The sequence below is a fragment of the Rissa tridactyla genome, chromosome 2 (assembly GCF_028500815.1).
Source record: "Rissa tridactyla isolate bRisTri1 chromosome 2, bRisTri1.patW.cur.20221130, whole genome shotgun sequence".
NCBI lineage: Eukaryota > Metazoa > Chordata > Aves > Charadriiformes > Laridae > Rissa > Rissa tridactyla.
The window spans coordinates 156,910,226-156,929,990 of record NC_071467.1 but is presented as its reverse complement, the minus strand read 5'-3'; the positions used below and the strand labels follow the sequence as shown (position 1 = coordinate 156,929,990).

Genomic DNA, 19,765 nt, shown 5'->3' with positions numbered 1-19,765 from the left:
GTCTTCCTGAATTTCATTTATTGACATTGAAATTATTTTGAAATTATTTTCTGTGAAAAATGCTGAATCTTTTAAATAATGGGAGCAAATAATCAATTTCAGGAGGAAAAAAAAGCCTCATAGTTTTTCATTGCAAAAATAGCATGAAAAAAGTATTGACACACATCAGTCCACTAATTTGTTTAATTGAACACTCTTACTTTTAGCTCTCTTGTGCCAGAGCTGTTTGCTCTCAGCAAGAGAGTGTTGAATGTACTTTCATTGGTGGCTGAACCAGCTTCGTCTTTGTTCAGCGTAACTAGAATTCATCTCCACTTACATTAGAAGCTGTTGAGCTGTTTACTGTAGTAGCCCTTTGCAATTCAGTGGAGAGAAATGAGCACATTTAAGACTTGTTCATATGATTTGTGTTAGGTGATTATTTCTATATCTAATGATATAGATCATTATAAGATGAATTGTCTTAATTAAGATAATTATTAACGTATGAGCCTTGTGCATGGACTTGCAAACAGATAGTGTGGTAGTTAGGTAAATTTGAGCCTGCCATTGAAGGGCAGCTTGAATTAAAACTATCAAATAAACAACTTTATACATCTATGAAGTATTTATGCTACTGAATCTGTCATTTTCTTTCTTTAAAGATAACATAATTCACTAAACATATAGTTCCTACTTTAGGATATTTAGAAAAACCAAAAAGGAATCAATTTTGAGCACTGAAGAAAAACACTGTGGAATTATCTTCTCTTGATTAAAATTACCACACAATCAAGATGTGCCACTTTCTTTCTATCAAAGAGTTATTTTAAAATGTTTTTCAGTCAGAGGATTTATAGCCATCTGTATGAGAATTTTATTTTTATTTTGACAGTATTTTATAGTTTCTTAAAAAAGATCTTGAAAAATACATCTGTAATCCATGTTTATTTGTTATTGAAAGTCCTGTTACTTTTAAAGGATTATGAAGATGATTTTGATGATGATGAAGACAAAAGTGGTGAAGAAAAAGATGCAGAAGAAAACCTAAGGGAGATTCCGTTTTCCAGAACATCAGAAATTGAAGAAATTCAAAGAGCAATTAGTGCAGAAAATGATAGAATTTGTACTTCGTTGCCAAAGAAAATTGAAAATGTAAAAAAGGAGCCAATCATTGGTATGTGACTAGATACCAGTCTTTTTTTATTAAATGTATGAGTAGCACATACAACTTCAGAGTAAACAGGCCACTTTTTCTAGAAGTCTGCCTTGAGGCAGAAATCTGGTCCTCTGGATGAGTCACTTAGGTTTGTGGGTAAGTACTGTAACTTTCGCATTGCTGAAGAATGATTCAGAGGCATTACTAATCATTTAAAATGTGAAGTATAAAAATTTACAGACTGACATTTAATATGTCTTATTTTGGGTAAGAGAAGGATATGAGAGTCTGGATTTTGAAAACTGGAGGAGTGTTAGAACAGCATGGGGCTTCCGGTGACATTAATTTGCCTTTTTCTTTTAGGCAAAGTTGAAGGCACTGCTCTGGGTGGGAAGGCAAGAGAAATACAGATACTAGTTAAATATATAGTTCTACATCACTTTTAAAATGCAGAGTTTTTTTTCTGAAATGTGACTATAGAATTACTATCTTGTATTCAGTTGATCTGGTAGCTGTGAGTGCCAGATCTACTTATTTAACTGACTACAGCTGTGGTTCCCCTTTGCACTTTCCACTCATGTGAATGTCAGTATAGAATCATTGTGCAAAAGAATCTTAAACAGCTTTTTACTCTAGTTCATACAAAGTTAGTAGAGTCATGGAAGAATAGCATGGAGTTTTTGTAAGTCTTTATGGTATCAATAGATTTTCAGTTAAGTAGTCATTGCAAGTCAGAACCAGTATACTGTAATACGAATTTATTCTTGTAGAAGATTTATGCAATTATTGTTTTGTTTCTAATAAACAATATCAAATCAGTAAAATAATTCCATTTATGTTATAGATCTAATGAACAGGATGGAATTCTAATATAGAATTGGATTTTTAAATTCTGAATCGTAGCACTTACTGCTTTATTGTAAATTACACAACACTCTTTTTTGATAAAATATTTATCTCATTTGGTTAAAATGATTGTTGATCATTCTGGTGATGATTTTTAGAAGTATTATCTAAAAAGGCAGTCTTCCTCTGAGGAAGTGAAACGCCATTCGTCCTGACTGGAAGTTGGATATTAAGGTCAGTTAGCTACCACGGAGCCAGGAAAGGGAGTAAAATCAACATGACATCAGATGTTGTAGCTGTTCCATTAACCGTGGCTTTTAAAGCAACAAGTTTCAATGTTTTGCGTATTCATCCAAGGGCATCAGTTAAGCTTGTGTTGATGAGTTTCTCCACAAGCTGTAGGCATTTAATTCTCATTTAGAGGTGTGGCATGCACATGGTGTAGTCTGTGTGAATTTGATATGATTTTAAATTCGTGATAGAGCATTTTACTGTACACAGGGGAACAAAGGACCTGCTAATGGCAGGAGAAAGAGAGAGACACGTTCTTCTGAAATAAAAATTACAATGGCCAGTGATTTTGAATTGATTGATAAAGGACCATAATAAGGGAAAAATGCTGGCCCATTACTGAAGTTGAGCAACTTCTTGTACTAATAACTGTGCTAGAGCACTTTGTGTAAAGTGCAAACTATTAACTTTTAGTAGCTGTGTCATAATACATCTGTTGCTTTTTAGACTTACTGCTTTACATTTTAATGCACTGTAAAGTGTGAATTATAACACTAATAATGTTTTGTAATATCACAGAAAGGCGATACCCTTCTGTCAGAAACTCTTTTTGTGGAATATTCATGGATTTTCAAATGGCAAACCAACGACAAAGTAGCCGAAGTATGGCTAGTAAGCAGAAGTAAGTGTATTTTAAATAATCCACACAAAACGGCACCACACTACGTGAGATGTAACTTTTTTATTATATGTGAAATATGTGAAGTTTATAATCTTGAGACTTTTAGAGTCAAATATTATTTTGTAAGCTAACAGTATTTAGTTCTTAAGTAAATATAATTTACAGGCTTTGCTATGTGCTATTTTATAACAGAAAGTTAGCTATATATCAGTTTATGTGTATCACTTTATTACAGAATGATTTGCCAGGATTGTAATTTCTTTGTATTATTCTTCAGTCACTTAATTGGATATTGGCTTATAATTTCAAAGAGCAAGCCTTTTAGCTGCTCTCAGGGCTCTGCAGAACTGTAATTTCTTGAAATAATCAAGACTCTATATGGTATATACTGTTGCCAAAATAGCATGTTCCCTTTTAGGGATAACACCGGTTGGTGTAAAAACATGTTATTACTGATCTAAAATTGGTCTAGATTTGAGACATCTGAAACAGCTCTGTATTAAAGAAAAAAAATGATGTCTGTTTCTTGTGGAACTTGCCAGGAGCTCCAGATTTATCTGAAACACTGTATGTAACTCCAATTTTGGGTTACATCAATTGGACGCATAAAGCAAGAATATTAAATTTTATTGATAATACTGGATTCCTCTGCATCTTGGCTGCATGTCAGTGGCTAACCTTCACATAGGGGAGATTTTATTGTCCAGGCTGTCTAATTCACCTTGCCTAAATTTATATGCCCAAATTTTACATGAGTTCATTGTCTAGGCTTCTTCTCTAGACAGTGGAGACAGATTAGGAAATTCAGAAAGGCATCTCTTTGAAGGTTTGCCTTCTGAAATGATTGTCAGCCTCTACTAATTACGTGCTATGGCTGATTATGACTATGTATATAACTTTGTGTACATGCCAACAATGTATATAGCCTGTGAAGATAACTAGCGTTTTCATGGAAAGAGAAAGGGTTTGTGGAATTTAATGCTGTGACAGTACATTGCTACCAGTGAATAGACTGGAAGCATCCCATAAATGACCTGTGGCACTTTGGAGTTGTAAGTTTTAATACAAGAGGCTTATTAGTTTATTTTAAGGATTTGTCTACGCGTATCATGAAGATTTGTAACTAGGAAGCAACTTTCATACGTTTGAATTAGATCTCGGCAATCTGTGCCCACAATATTTGTGAAGAACTGGTGTACTAGGAAGTAGAAGTAAAAATAAAATGTGGGTAAGAAAATGCAATAGATATCATCAAGTAGCAAAAAGGAGATGTGAAAATTGTCCTTATGCATAAAGAAAAATCCAGCCTAAAATATCAGAGGACAAATTTCAGCTCATGTTGCTCTAGTCTTTTCCCTTTTCAAAGACTACCTTACTGAGAAGAAACTGCAACTAGAATATGCATCTGTGAGACTGTTTAGATATGGAATTGCTACAGACCTATAATTGTATCTGGGTTGTATTTATATTAAGTATGTTAAAAAAACCTGAAAGTGCAAGAGAGAGAAAGGGAGACAACAGAAATTTTCTCATTGTCAAGTAATCTGTACTATAGTAAGAGCATGGAATTAAGTTGTAAATATGCATCTGTAACAAGCAGTTAACTCTTAAAATATTTTAACAGTTTTATGACATTAAAGGAGATAGGTAGTTGTGTGAATTGTGACGAAGATTGACTGTCTTTTCATTATCCACACATATGTGGTAGGATGATAATGTCACAAAAATGTTTTAATATCACATAAAGTCAGGGAAAGATAGAGTATATTACGGTAGACTTGTTTTCCAATTAAGAATCAAAATACGGTTTTATTTGTGAGCAAAGATGAAAAAATTAAGAATTGAGGCAGGCAGAAAGTAAAAGGATTGAGGGGAGCTGGATAAGGCAGTTGAGTTATTTTTTTGTCGTTCCAGCAAGGGAATTTAGGAAGATGGAAAGATGTGGTATTTCATAGGACGAAGCGATTCAAGGATCTCAAATAGTGTACAATGTGCTAATCTTGTTCAAAACAAAAAATATGAGTGGAAAAATGTGTAGTCTTCCTCAATCTCGAGTACTCCCTTTCATACCATTTAGTTTAAGACCAGTGGTCCAATAACTGATGGTTTTTGGAGGTCTGCTTTATGGGGAAGAGGTCAGTATTATGTCCACAGGTTATGAATCAACAATAAATTCATTTCATGTATATGTTTAAAATATATTTCAGGATTGCTGCTTTTGTTATCTGTCCTTAGTGATGTAAGTCTAACAAAACCAGGACATTATAGATGATCTTTATAAAACATGTACACATATAGGTGATGTAAGTTAATAAAATGAGTTTAGGAGACTTAGCCACCATCCTAACTCTAGGAAGAAAGATACGTTCTTCTGTTACCTCGCAGAACAGCTTTTGAATACTTAGGCAAGATGATCATGCTAGGCTTTGACAGTTTGGGTTTAATAATAAACCACATAAGTTTGCCATTTGCAACCGGTATTACATTTTCAAATATGATAATTATCTCAGCATAACATTAAATGATAACTCGTAACAATATTATATGTACTTCTGTTGATATACTTTTATCTGTCAATTAATTTTGGTACAGCTTCAATTCGCATAGATCAATGGATTGCTAGATCTCTGGTACTGTACAAAATCATGTTGTTTTTCTTTTGGAATACCAAATACTTGGTCTTAACCATTTTTGTGTTTCTCTCTTGTGATTCGTTCTAAAGAAAACGGAGTTCAGAACTTCTCCCACTAATTGATCTGGACTTCTCAGTTAGTTTTTCCTTATTGGATTTGCCTCCTGTAAATGAGTATGATATGTATATCAGGAATTTTGGTAAAATTAACACTAAGCAGGTGGGTAACAAATATGTAGTAATATTTAAATCCTGAAAGTGCTGATTCTTGTTCTAGAAAATAATTTTCCTTACCAAAGAAAGTTACTAAAGCTAATGGGACAGTAAAGTAATAAATTAATAATTTTAGTCTCTAAGCCTTAATTACCATAAAGCAATGATATCAAAACTTTTGGCCAGACAGGCCATTTTCTTTCTGTATTGGAAGAGGACTCTCATGTTCCTTCCCATTTTCTGAAGGACTTCCTGTATGTCTGTGGCTTGCTGTCCCAAGTATGCTGGGTTTAGTGTTTATGCATCGTGTAAGACATTCTGTATTTTTGCAGTAAGTCTAGCACTCTTGTGTGAAATGTGGTAAAACGTGCATGCACAAACTAGTGACACTCTGTCAGTATGCTTAGGTCTGAATTTACAAACAGAAGAGCTTGAACACATCGGTTTTTTTAAAATGAGTATTTAAGTTCTGTTCAGTTATATGCTGGCCTTCTCTGTGTCAACCATATATTGATCACTTCATCTTTCTACTTTAGGCATATGTTCAGTGTAACGAGGACAATCTTGAGAGAGACATTCAGACTGAGGAAGTTGAGACATTGGAGAAATGGACACAGCATCCAGGAGAAAGTGCCCTTGTATCTGGAGGTGAAGAACATTTTAATCTTATTCATTTATAGATGTATGCATGTAAACTTTCTTTTTTGTATCCGTTAATTGTCAGAATTTGTAATGTGGCAGGGTGTGTTGATAGCAAACTGCTATAGGCATTCTGAATCCCCTTGTGGAGGCGGTGAAGAATAAGTGGCAGAAATAGTTTCTTCCCTCTGGATTGCTGTTCCTCTTGGCAGCAGATATGATTCCCCAACAGATCTTGTTCTTCAGTACTGTTACTTCTGATGAAGAGAAGTTGATTCCTGACACTCTCCTCTTGCTTAAAAATTACATTGTTCTTATGGTTTTCTTAATTGATACCCTTTTGAAACTTCCAGTTTGGTTTTGGTTTTGGTTTTTCCTTAGGTCCCACAAACAGCCAGGATATGTCAGTGAATGGAGCTCTAACACCTAAAATTGATTCACAAAGATTGGCAAATTTCCTCCGGTCTGCTTGTCAGGTACACTTATGTACTTAATATCCCTTATGAGTTGTGTGCATCAGTATACAGTGTGATAGATCACTTACAGTACTTGTTCTAAGTAATTTAAATAAATTACTTAAATAATACTCATTATCAGTGAGATTCATCTCTCTGCAAAGGAATTGAACCAAAGCTGTGCAACTTTTATGTCTGTAAAGCTGTATTTGCAAAGATAGCAATTAACAAGAGAGTTGATAAAGGTTTATTAAATTAATCCACATACTTTATAAAGCTACAAATAGCAAAGCTGAAAGATGAGACGACCCTTTTATTTCTATAAATGTAATTATGTTTGAAAGGTGATTGCTGTTTTGCTAGAGGAAGATCAAGTTGCAACACAACCCAGGTGGAAACTAAGATCTCGACAAACCAGTCTGTCTATTAGTGATAGCTGTTTCCAGTTAAATACTAACCAGCCATTCCTCCATGGTAAGGGAACTTTATTCTACACCTTTTAGTATGCAGTGTGAACTCTTCTTCCTTATGCAAAATGCTCTTTGTCATGACTGAAGTGCAAACAGCACATATCAGGTTATGTAGATGATGTAAAGCCCGCTTTTCCTTTAATTGTGCTCATCTTGCTGTAGCTCTGTGCAGATTGTTTTCACATAGAGAACATCAGAGCGTTGTAGCTGCCAGCGATTAGCATGATACAGGGGTGCCCTGGATGTAATTTCTTGCACCTGCTGTTAGAGGGCTATGGCAAGGGGTGTAATTTTGTTTAGACTCCTTATGCTGATGGTAGGGCCAAAGTTGCAAATAAAGCAAGGTTATTGAACAGGGAGAATATAGCCTGATATATTTGAACTGCAGTTATATTTTCCCCATATAAACAGTAGATGTTAATAGGAAAAGAAAAATGAAAAATAAAGCATCTGTAATTATGTTAGGAAGACCTATTATAACACAAAACCGCACGTATTCTAACAAGAACACATGAGATGAACAAGCCTGGCTTGTGCTGTTTCCTGTTTGAGACTTAGCTTAATTTTCAGTATATATACTGACATCAGATCAGATTGGCTTGCTTATGCACAGAATAATTATGCTATTAACTTGCTGGCTCTCTTCCTTTTTGCTTTCTATTCTAATTTTTCGTATTACTTCTCTAGTCCCTCCTTTTTTCTTGTATAGCATCAAAAACAACCTACTGTTAATAGAAATATTCTTCATAATTACGTCGTAGCTCCTTTGGTTGTTGCTATAGCAGCTAAATATGCTTTTTCATCTGCAGTGAGTCTACTTTTTTATTTATTGCTTTTCTTTCTTGATTTTTTTTAATGGTTTAGACAGAAAAATATCCTGCCTATATGTCTCTCAAGTTCAGAGGCAGACACTACTTTCTGTTCACGGATTACCTGAAAAGGCAGGTGTTGGTTTACTGGACAGAAAGAGCATCATATGTGTTTGGAACATCTGGCAGCCCTCCAGTCCTCAGAAAGTTTTAATATGTGACTCAGAGGTATGTTTTAATAACATTGTGTACTTGCTTATTGAATAAAAGGCTTTATATGTGTATTTTGTTTTCTTGTCTTGCTGCAAGATATGTCATCTTTTGAGAAACACATTTGAGCCTGGTGAGCAGTATTCTCATTCCATTTTGTGCTCCAGTACTAGAATGTAGTGATGGTCACAGTATTTTTGGGGATTTTTTTGTTTGTTTGTTTTTTAAATTTTGAATCCATTTCATGGTTGAAGAGTGAACGGAAGTAAAACAGCTGGTTCAGATGTTGCCAGGACTTCTCTCTACCCATCACTGTCATACAGTTGATCACCCCCTTCAGCTTTTTGGCAGTAGATGCAGATTAAACAATTGTCTTGACAAGGGAAGGCCTGCTAAAAGTCTTGTATCCTACTTCCTTTTTAAATAAGTTGTACTTCTGCCACAAACACCTGTAATCTGTCTTTTTTGAATTTGCATGCCCAGGAAGAACAAACATATTTCAGGCTTATCAAATCATTGTCCTTTACCATAATATCAACCATGCATATTTTACATATTTTAACAGGTGATATGTTGCTGCTTTAGTCCCAATAAAACAACATTAGTTTTTGCTGGAACAGTAGATGGTTCATTGTTGATGTGGGATCTTCGAGAAGACTCAAGAATGCACCGCCATATGGTGATCAGCGAAACCGACTGGGCATTTAGAGTTCCAACATTTTCCACTGGTTAGTGTCTATGCATTCTGATTAGTCATGTTGTAGGCAGTGAAACAATCCCGCTACTAATTCATCTAAGAACAGTCTTTCTTAGTAGCCTAGTTTAGCCCATTCAGAATTATATTTAGTCTAGTAAAAATTGCCAATCAGTAATAGCTGTAAAGAAATGTAAGCCAGCTCAATATGCACCAAGAGAGGTGGACCAGATGTAGAACCCAAGGAGTGTTGTAATATTAATTCATTAATATTACAATGGATTAATTAATTTTAATTAATATTAAAATGGACTACTTGACTCCTACCTCATTTGAAATTATTAGCTTAGTCAATTTTCATCATGTTATTTCCCTTAATATAACCTGCATTTCTTTTTCATCTATGTCTAAACATGCATATTAAGATGTTTTTTAAAATACACCAGAGTAATTCAGACTGTAAAACATAACTTTTCAGTCATCATTTGAAAGTCGCAATCTGTACAAATTGTTATCTAAATCTTGATGTTTCTGTAAGGTTGCATGCAAGATCCAAGTGTATACATGCATAACCTTTGTTAGAATCAGTGCAGTGCTACTATGTGGGATCTAGAGAACATCTCATCCTAATGTAGATATCTGTATATGGTTAGCTGGATTGATTGTGTCGATTAGATTTAGTTCACTTACGGATACTACACAGCTGTCTTCTATGTAGGTACCATTTTAAGTGTCTTAATTTTTGGTCTGAATCTCACTCTTACGCATTTCTGAAGTTCCACTTATGTAACTTTCGCTTCTGGACTCTATCTAGATACACTAAAAGTTGAGTCAGTATTGTGGTTTTTTATTGCCAATTTATCAATTATTGTAGCAGTGTAAGATCTAGGAATTTCTCATTTTCATTACATATACAACTGTCTTTTTATGATACTATTGGTTCAGCATATATGGGGATCACATCATTGGAAACAAGTAGTCTACGAAGGCTAAATGTCAGGTGTGATCTATATAATGGAGTAAGCTGAATTCTAACTTGCATAGTCAGCAGTCAGTTACTTTTAGTCTTTTATTGAAGAGAATCTGAAGTGGTGACTAAACTTCAGCGCCCCAAAGCTCTCTTGTTCAATATCTCAAGAAATGTACCAATTGCATGTTGGAGTAAACCTAGACATACGTTTTTCTGTCATCCAGCTTGTCACATGAGCAAAATCTCTAGTGCTGGGGCCTGTCAGGAGTTATAGCATGCTCTTTCGAGGTTCTTAATGGCAGAGAAGCACAGCAACAAAAAATAATGTGGAATTCGTTTGTTGCATTGTTTACCTATAGCCTAAATTAGTGTTGCATACATATTAGGAAGCCTGAAGAAGGTTTACTTTTCAAAAGTGCTTTTGGGTGACCTCCTTTCAACCTTTGACATTTTCTTGTCATTGAATTTCTCTTTTTTTCCCACACTTTTGATCCCTTAATGTGTGATCAAAAATTCAAAAGTTGCAGAAGTTTATAGAGGACATATGACTGACATACTAGAAGATGCAGTCCAAAGCTCTGCGTTTGAATTAGTGTATGAAATCCTTAAATTTTTATGAATCTGGTGGAATTGAATGGATCTTTATGCCTATTACAAGTGTTTGTTATTGCAAATTTAAACAGAGGAGCAAGTCATTAATCTGATTGACATTTTCATTGTATGTAGTTGTATCGTGTTGAGAGATTGGGAATGAGGTGTACATACCACCATTTGTCTCAATCTTAATTATAAATTGGTGCCATTTTTCTCGGCACTGTATTGTACCCTGGAGTGAAAAATAACACATAGCAATATTTTTGTAAATAATTTTATTATTGCTAGAGAAGTCCTTCTGTATGTATTTTTCCTTTTTTTGTGTGTGTGTGTGCAGGTGCTACCATTTAACTAACACTGGGGTATTAATACTTTTCTAAAAACCCACCACACACATGCACAAAATCCTCTTCTGTTCACAAGTGTGTCTAATTGCAGCAGCCATGTAAAAATAAACATTAGTTGGTTGATAGACTTTTAAATTTTTTAGTAGATCAAAGATGATTGCTCTGCTGTTTCACAACAGACAAATGTATGTATACGGTTTCATGTAGTTGCTTACATAAGCAAGCAGGTTTTAATGCTGTATTCTTAGGAAGATTTATGCCTTTAATCTTAAATGAGATTAAGTTCAGTGCACAGGGCAAGTCCAGAAATCAAGAGTATCTGGCAAAGAATGCATATTGAAACTGCTTTAAATATACATTTATTTCAAAATGTTATTAAAGGGTAAATACATACTTTCTTGTGAATTGTTTCGGGGTAGTTACTTTCTATTAAGAGTAATTTTTCTTCAGTCTTGTCTTTCCTGTAGTAAGCAGTGATTTATTTCTACCTCTCTTGTTTATGGAGCTTGAAATGAATGTAATTCTTTTCATGGTAACCTGAAATGGCAGATTTTAATGAAATGTCTGGTACAGTGGCATAAATGGTGCAGCAGTCATTTGGAAAATGAAAAGTAAATACAAATGGTGAAACATTGATTTATCTAGTAATATTTTTTTAATTTAGGAAACAGTTTGCAGAATTATATTTGAGACTTTAACAAAGTAATTCTTTACAAAGTTCATTATTTGCCAGTCTTTCTATGTAATCGTCATTCTTCCATAAGCTGAAAAGCGATTAGGGTTTTGTTGTTGTTTGTGTTGAGAATAATACAGTTTTTAACTTTCGTTATCCTTAATTACAGATGGCATTCTAAATTCAGTAAACCACGCCTCTCCTATACTAGCAGTGGAACCTGTCTCAACCTCTCTCTACACCGATCAGAATTGTGGGCTCTCAAGCCTGTCTTATCAGGAGGGTATGTAAACTGCTCTTCAAAGCATCAATGCGTCTGAGTCTTTAAAGTCTAGTAAAACATTCAGTGCAGCTTCACATCAGACGTGGCTGCATGCTTGTTCTAATGTCTGTTTTCAAACATTATTTCTTTCTTCCATGATAAAACAAGTTATCATTCAAAAACTGCCTTCAGAGAAGTCTTATTCATTCTATAATGTCTGGAAAAACCCTATCTGAATTAGTAGAGCAACTTGCTTATATATGAAAGCGCTTAAAATGTGTGACTGTACTTGATGGTTTTACCTGTGCCTTTTGCCTAATTTTTTTGTGACCAACCTTTGCAAAGAAACTTTAATCCTTATGCCCCCAAATTCTCAGGCAATGTGCTAGAGGAGACATTATTACTTCCATTGCAGATTTTTGCTTTGAAATCCATAGTAGTCCAAAGAAACGTGCTGCATATTGCAGGTTTTACAAGATTCCATCTCTTGCACTTTATGTTCTGTTCCAAAGTCCATGCAGAATCCAGGCATTTTAAAAGATGCAGACAGAGATCATCTGCCTTGCTGGTAGGACAAACTGAACTTATTAAAATAGAGATATAAAAAGGACTATTTCAGTCGAAAGGGACTTACGATTGTCTTGTCTAACTGCCTGACCAGTTCAGAGCTGACCAAATTAAAGCATGTTGTTAAGGGCATTGTCCAAATGCCTCTTAAACACTGACAGGCTTGGGGCATCGACCACCTCTCTAAGAAGCCTGTTCCAATGTTTGACCACCCTCTCAGCAAAGAAAGTTTCATGCCTTTTTCATCTATGGTAGAATTAGGGCACTTTTCCTTTTTATGCGGCTGAGAGGATCACAGATGTTTCAGAGAATGTATTAATCTAGGAAATATTTCAAATCCTTTGATATGAAGGATGCAAATATAGATTGTTACTATTCCTTCCATAGAAATGTCAGGCCCTCCATTTCAGATAGCTTCAATGGATGAAAATGGAATCCTCAACATGTGGGTGAGTAATATATGTATGAAAAGAGAAAGTATAATGGGTGGGAGTAACAAAATACTTCTTCAAATATAGGAACCCAAATCTGGATTTCTGATGAGGATTTCCTCCCTGAAAAGCACAGCAACACTAGCCATTCTTTTGGAATTCTCCTCAAAAATTTTGACCTGACTCCCTAATGCCATGATGTTATCCGTAGGCAAAACTATTAATAGATACATGAATTCATGAAAATAGGCAATCGGCATTTCTGCTTCATGTTCACATATTTCTATTAATTGAGTAAGAGACCTCGGTCCTCTTTCACCCACATACTTTATTTTATTTGAATCACAGTGGTGTCAGAGACTGCACTGAATGTACATGAGAAATGACATTCATAATTTATATAAAATAAATGTTCAAGAGGCAAAATGTGAAAATCTGTGGATAAGATTACGCTGCCTAAAATATGATGGTCAGGTAAGCACCGGGGCCGTTGCTCTTAGTTGCTGTCCTGACAGCTCTTCTTTCTATCGGATGCTTTCAGTCTTTTTCTGGTGCAGCTTTGGCCCAGCTGCTGAACCTGTTGTTTGCATCTGAATTGATCTTGCTTGAGGAGCTGAATGGCTCAATGACTAATAAGGGGATAAAAGTATTTCCCTTCTGTATCGCTAGTTAAGTGCCTTAAAGCTCTAAGTAACTTTAGTAGCAACAGATTCAGGCCAAATGATCTACCCTTTTTATTTCATGAATACTGACAAGCACAGGAAACGTGTTACAATTTCTTATTTTGGGGGTTTAGGGTGGGTTTTTTGCGACCCACCAAACTAACGGGATTCCAACTAGTGATTAAGTGTTGAACCTAACTTTTCCTATTCCGCTTTCCAGCGGGGAACATCCAGCAGGCATGTGAAGCTGGTTTTAGAATTGCAGACATTGACAGGGGATAGAGAATCTACCTGTAATCATTGTAATGTTAGACCTACCTATCTAAATGTTCCTTTAGGGTTATGTCATACGTTATTACTACTAGTAAAAAAATTTTACAGTCTGATAAGTATTTATTGCTTATTGATGTTAAAAATTGACTTTTCAGGTAGTTGTTGAATTACAAAAAGTGGATTTAGCTGGTTCGCAAACTGATTTAGGTGAGTACTGTACATTAGAAGTAGAATAAAGTGCTTGAGTTTTGAGATTATGAAGTTAGTAGAGAAGAGTCGGTGACAAAAAATAGTTTAGAAGAAGGCAAAATTACTGAGGAAAAGATTCATTCTGAATAGGACATATATCTGATATTTGGGGTTATTGGTTAGGTATCATGAGAGTTATCTGTACTGCCATCTGAATCTCATCTGCTAATTCTACTATTGGTAATTGCCACCACAGACAACCACGTTTCTTATAATGTCAAAGCAGATTTCTGTGTTTTCAATACTTTTTTTTTTTTTTCAAAGAATATGAGATTTTTGGGTCCTTCTCAGTCCTCCTGTTCTTTCTTTAGTTTTAACCAAATCTGTTCTAATGCTTTTGTTGTTGCCAATATCTCCATTTTGATAATTACCCTGAAAGTTCTCTTTTGGGAAAGGTACTTAATTTAGTGTGAGAAAAAAGTTTCCAAGTTTCCACGAAAAAAGTAAAGAACTAAGTCCATTCAGCCCTTTTTGAATTATGTGAATGAAGAAAGTAAGGTTTTTGTTCTTTGGACAAATTTAGACTTACATACTTACAAAAGTGGAAAAGGCTGTGATTAAAATCCAGCTGCATTTTAAAATACATGTATAAACAGTAGAGTAATGCTAAAAAACTAGAAGTTTTTATCAGTTTTCTAATTTACAGGCTCATGTGCAATGTCTGGCTGTATTAAGCTGCTAAAGCTGGGCATCATGTCTGTGGAGAGGGACATTTTAAAGCTATGGTCGTGTGTTGACACAGTTTTAGCGCCACCAGCATTCATTTTTTTCATCTTCCAAAAATTCTTGTGTTTGAAGGATTTGAATTATTTATGTTATTCTGCATTATTACAGTCTCGCATTACTGTAATTCATTGCAAAAGATGCAGGTGACATAAATGCGCATTTTCACCATTGACAGAACTGGGTTTTATAGAGCGAAACTACAGGATGTTATATGCATACTGTAAACACAAAAATAAACATGTAATCATGTTTTCTTTCTCTGCCCTCTTTCTTTGATTTCTGACAAAGATTACAACTCTTCAGATTTGAATTCTGAAGTAAACAGTTCTAAATGAGGCAAGATTCTTACATATCAAAAGCTGTATGTACAATAAACAATTTAATTATGAAGTATCCTTTTACTTATTAGCTTAGGTTTTTATCTGATGATAGCAGTTTCTTAATGCAAAGTGCTTAAATCAGTTTAAATAATTATTTTATATAATTTTAGGTTTAATTCCTGGAGGGAAAGTGAAGTTAGTACATAGCTCTACTGTGGAATTGAATAACAGGTAAGAAAGGAGGAGTATTTAGATTTTACACATGTATGTCTCAAAGCTTATTTTTCCTATACTTTATTCATGTGCTGTTATGTAAGATATATTTAACAATATTTTCATTAGTTGTTTGGGTTTCTTTTAATATACAGTTATTCCTACAGCTAGTCATAGACATTTTAGATTAAGAGTATCCGTATGTACTTGCATAGCTTTAGGAGACAACTTCCTGTATTTATGTCATCTTTCATCTTTGTTTTTCCTAGCCTTTTCCCAAAGGATGTGCGCCAGAGAATGCCCCAGACACTGACAATTAAATTTCTGCCTTCTAATCCTAATCATTTCATTGTTGGAACAAACATTGTGAGTAATGTGCTGAAATTCATCTCATTGTTATTTTTTGTTTTGCAAGCTGCCCCACTTGGAATTTTACCAGTAGACTGTATGTAAAATTAAGATTTTGAAACTATTATTAAAATCTGTTAGCTATTAAAATTTGTTAGCTCTTAAGGATCTTTTAGGGTAGCAGCTCTGTGAATTATTTAACTTTTTCTTGTAATACTGATAATGCAAATTTTGTTTTGTTTTGTTTAATTCATTTTCTTTATATTGTTCATAGGGGCTGGTAGGCCATAGCACAAGACATGATTTAAAAGTTTTTCCAAAGCTATTCAGACCTCAGGAGGGCGGACTGAGATCAATCAGCATCAACGCAATTGATTTCTTCCCTTTTGGAAAGCCACTATTTCTGGTATGCAAACATTTTAATATAATGCAAGTTTCATTTTTTAATTACTTGCTGAGGGAGGATTTCTAATTTGATGTGTTTAACTAGATGTGATAGTTGATTTACCTCACTAATTCCGATCTGCCATGAAGAGTGACAACAAATCTTGTGTCCTGGCATTTGAACTTTGCTTATGTAGAAGGTGGACCATCTGGCTCACAGAAACAAATGGCAATCTCGCTTCAGCCTTGTAACTTATTCTTTGTTTTGACTGAAATCCAGCATTGCAAGCAGGTCTTCTGCTGTTAATGAAGCCTCAGCTGTTTCTCACTCTTACCATACATCTCTTAATGACATAATAATTTTGGAGACAAAAATACCTTTATTGCTGTGAAATAAAGGTCTGTGGTGCAGCTCTGGGCATTCCCTGCTTTCCTGTATTCTCCACATCAGGTGCACCCTGGGGTCTGCCTGGCAGTGTACACCTGTACACCGTGGTCAGGTGTGTTCAAACCTGCCCTCAGCCATTCATATTGGCACACCCACTGCTTTTATTTGTCTCCCTTGTGAAAGTTTATTCACTGCAAGTTGAATCCAACTTTGGATTTTCCATCTGCTTATCCTTGCATATATTTGTACTTGATCCTCTCTTACAAATGCTTTCTTTCTAAATTTGCCATGATTTACGTGACTTCATTGGGATCGCCCAAGGTATAAAATGAATGGTTTTGGCTACAGCGTACGTATTCGGAGTCACCACTGTGCAGTCAGAACTTTCTTTTACCAGCATGGGTGTTCTTACCTTTTTCCCAAATGCATTTATTTAGAGCGATGCTGACTTCTACAAGTTTGTATCTGCAGAGTCCTTTTAAATATAAGCACAATTTACAGAGTCAGTGTAAAAAGTTGTCATAATTTGAAAATTCTAGGAAGTCTTCCTGATGTAGAGATGGCGCAGGGTAGTAAGAATAAGTTCTTTTCTGTTTTCTTAGAATGGTTGCTTTTGTACCTGGATCAGAGCAAACTTGTAAATGTTATACTAGGCAAGACAACGGTTATAACAAAATACCTGGAAGCAGTGACATCTGCCTATCTTTGGATTTAGCTGTTCATTATGAATCAGTTTAATATCATTATACTGTTAAGCACAGCCTGTCCTACTGAAAGCTATTCTTGGTTTTACAGATTACATGTGTCGCTAAGTAGCCGCCTGAATTGGTCTCCAGGCCCTGACCTCGCCCCAGTTCAAACTACTGTCAAGTTGTGGTGGATCATAGTATTAGTGAAGTTGATAGTTTGAAAACTTTTTTGGAAACAGGAAATTGGGACTTCATCTCAGGATTAGTGGATTAGATTACTCTAGCATGCACAGTACAGAAGTACTGCTTTTGAACTAAAATTTACGTTAAAATCTAAATCGTCCTTGAGAGAGGTGTGCCACTCGAGTCAGATAACTAATTTTATTTATATGCTTGATATTCACAAGAATTGAATTGCAATTTTTATCCTGCTTAGTTTGTTTTGTTCCCAGAAAGTATTTTCTTTTTGACTATGATACAGGTTGGCTGTTCAAATGGAAGTATTAGATTACACCAAATGACATCAGAGTATCCCCTCATGCAGTGGAACGACAGCACAAATGGCCAGCCAGTTATTGCCCTGCAGTGGGCTTTAACAAGACCCGCTGTGTTTTTTGTCCTGGATGCATCGTCTAATATTTACATTTGGGATCTTCTGGAAAACGATTTGCTGCCTGTGGCAAAGCAGACCGTTCCATCAGAGAAGTAAGTACATTACATTATTTTTAACAAAATATTAGTATTATTGTCAGCTACATTTTTATTAGAGTTTGGATGGGGCTTTTTTGCTTGACTTGAAATCTTCGTTAGAGTTTGCTTTTCTAGCTATATTTTTTTAAACTGTTGGAGGTGTGGAAGGAGTCTATATCGAGCTAAATTTTAGCTTATCCTTATTTACTTATTATTTTATATAGTCTGATGAAGGAAAAATAATGTTAGTGTAAATCAAAATCAGATCTAGTGTTACCAGTTGTGACAGATGTCTTTACATGGAGCTGTTGGTGTTTATATGAAGAGAAAACTTTTGTTCCCACTAAAAATCACTGGACTGCTTAAGTTCAAAGGTAGCTTTGCTGGATCAGGATCAACCCCTGAAATAGGCAAGATACGTTGGACAACATTTTAAAATGCCTATGTACAGTATGGTTACCAGTATAAAGAAATATAGTGTTCATTGTCACAAAGCAAACAAGAATATTTTTGGCTCACACATATTCACCAAGACTCACAGTACTGTTCCTGTCAGTAGAGATCTGGGTATCCTGTAGATTGATGCAGAAAAGGAGTTTAATTTAGCCTTTATGAATTACAGTCTTTCCTCACGGGTGAGAGCCCTCCTGGGAGACTCTGTCTTCCCTAGGTTTAAGTTAGTCGTGGTGAATATCCCTCTAAGTAAAAGTTTTCCTTGTGGCCTTGTAAACTGTAGCAAAGTGCTGTGAGTTTGGGGAGAAAATAATATAATTTTTATAGTTGCTACACTGTACTGGAAAATACCATAAAAATAGTTCGTTTTTACAAGCTTGAAATAATTTTTAAGTCATGATGAGAAATCTGGGACCAGGGGAAGAATTGCCTGTTATGTTCACGTTAAATGATTGGAACTGGTAAAAAGCTAAAGAACATGCTGGGACTTGAACTAGCGAGGACTATTACACTGTAATGAGCAGAAAAAAGGAATCATTTAGTTAACTATAACTAACTTCCTGCTAAAAACACGTTTGAAAACACCAGTTTCTATTAATTTTGCCTCAATTGAAAACACTCCCCCGTTCTTTTGATTTCAGTGTTGTGACTATGACTCTGCTGGGAGAACCAGAAAAAACCAATGGATTGTTAGGCATTGCACTGGCCAAAGAATCTGGGCAGATAGACATTCAGTATGTAAAGAAGAAGTGGGCATTACCTCAGCCTGAGGAATCGGAAAAACTACATTTGCTTTTATTGCAGTCTTTTTAGAAATGGTACACCGCTCCGAGTGTACAAATCATTGCAAAATATTTACATTATTTTTGACCGTAATTAGCAGTTTTATAATGTAATTTTGTATTTGTATATAACTTGTATATATTGTAAAGAGTATCAGTACAGTATTTCATCTTGAACTGTGTATTTTATCACAAAAATGGCAGAACCAAATTTAGCATTATTGTACTCAAAAAGATGATGAACTATATTTCACTATTGAATACTCTAGATGTATATATTTTCACAAAAATACTGAAAATATATTGTTATAAATTAAGCTGCTGTTTCTCATTATTCTGCTCTGAAGTAAATGATAGCAGTCCTTTGGTGAGCATAAAGCTCTGTAAGCAACCTGGAGGTATGGAGACTTCGACCTCTGAGCATTTTACACACTATTGGTTGGTAAAACTTTCTTATATCCATCTAAAAACATTATGCAAACATATCAGAATACAAATTTATATCACATGGTATCTTACTCCTGATTTTGACCCTGAAACTTTGCAAAAGGAATACCTGACTGACTCGAGTTGTCCTGATACGTACACTACCTGTTCGCATCACACTATGAAAACACTATGCTTGTGAGATTTACTGAAATTCTAAATCCTTTGGGATGTAAAACAGAAAATACTGGCCTGTCTAATCCTGCAAGTCATTCCCAAAGCTCTTGTAGTGGGGAAAA

General features: G+C 35.1%; 1 protein-coding gene across 4 annotated transcripts in view; it reads left to right on the top strand.

Annotated features, from left to right (window-relative positions):
• The window catches only part of DYNC2I1 (dynein 2 intermediate chain 1), a 39,806-nt gene extending 20,449 nt beyond the window's left edge, over positions 1-19,357 (top strand). For all 4 annotated transcript variants that reach the window (XM_054190141.1, XM_054190144.1, XM_054190145.1 and 1 more), the window contains 16 exons: positions 961-1,156; positions 2,795-2,897; positions 5,620-5,749; positions 6,279-6,390; positions 6,763-6,857; positions 7,181-7,310; positions 8,171-8,343; positions 8,891-9,053; positions 11,773-11,886; positions 12,820-12,881; positions 13,954-14,005; positions 15,264-15,324; positions 15,576-15,672; positions 15,929-16,060; positions 17,597-17,820; positions 18,900-19,357. In XM_054190141.1, coding sequence (XP_054046116.1) covers positions 961-1,156; positions 2,795-2,897; positions 5,620-5,749; positions 6,279-6,390; positions 6,763-6,857; positions 7,181-7,310; positions 8,171-8,343; positions 8,891-9,053; positions 11,773-11,886; positions 12,820-12,881; positions 13,954-14,005; positions 15,264-15,324; positions 15,576-15,672; positions 15,929-16,060; positions 17,597-17,820; positions 18,900-19,071 — 2,016 coding nt within the window. In that variant the 3' untranslated portion in view covers positions 19,072-19,357. The remainder of the gene's footprint in view (positions 1-960; positions 1,157-2,794; positions 2,898-5,619; positions 5,750-6,278; positions 6,391-6,762; positions 6,858-7,180; positions 7,311-8,170; positions 8,344-8,890; positions 9,054-11,772; positions 11,887-12,819; positions 12,882-13,953; positions 14,006-15,263; positions 15,325-15,575; positions 15,673-15,928; positions 16,061-17,596; positions 17,821-18,899) is intronic.
• Positions 19,358-19,765: the final 408 nt, after the last annotated feature.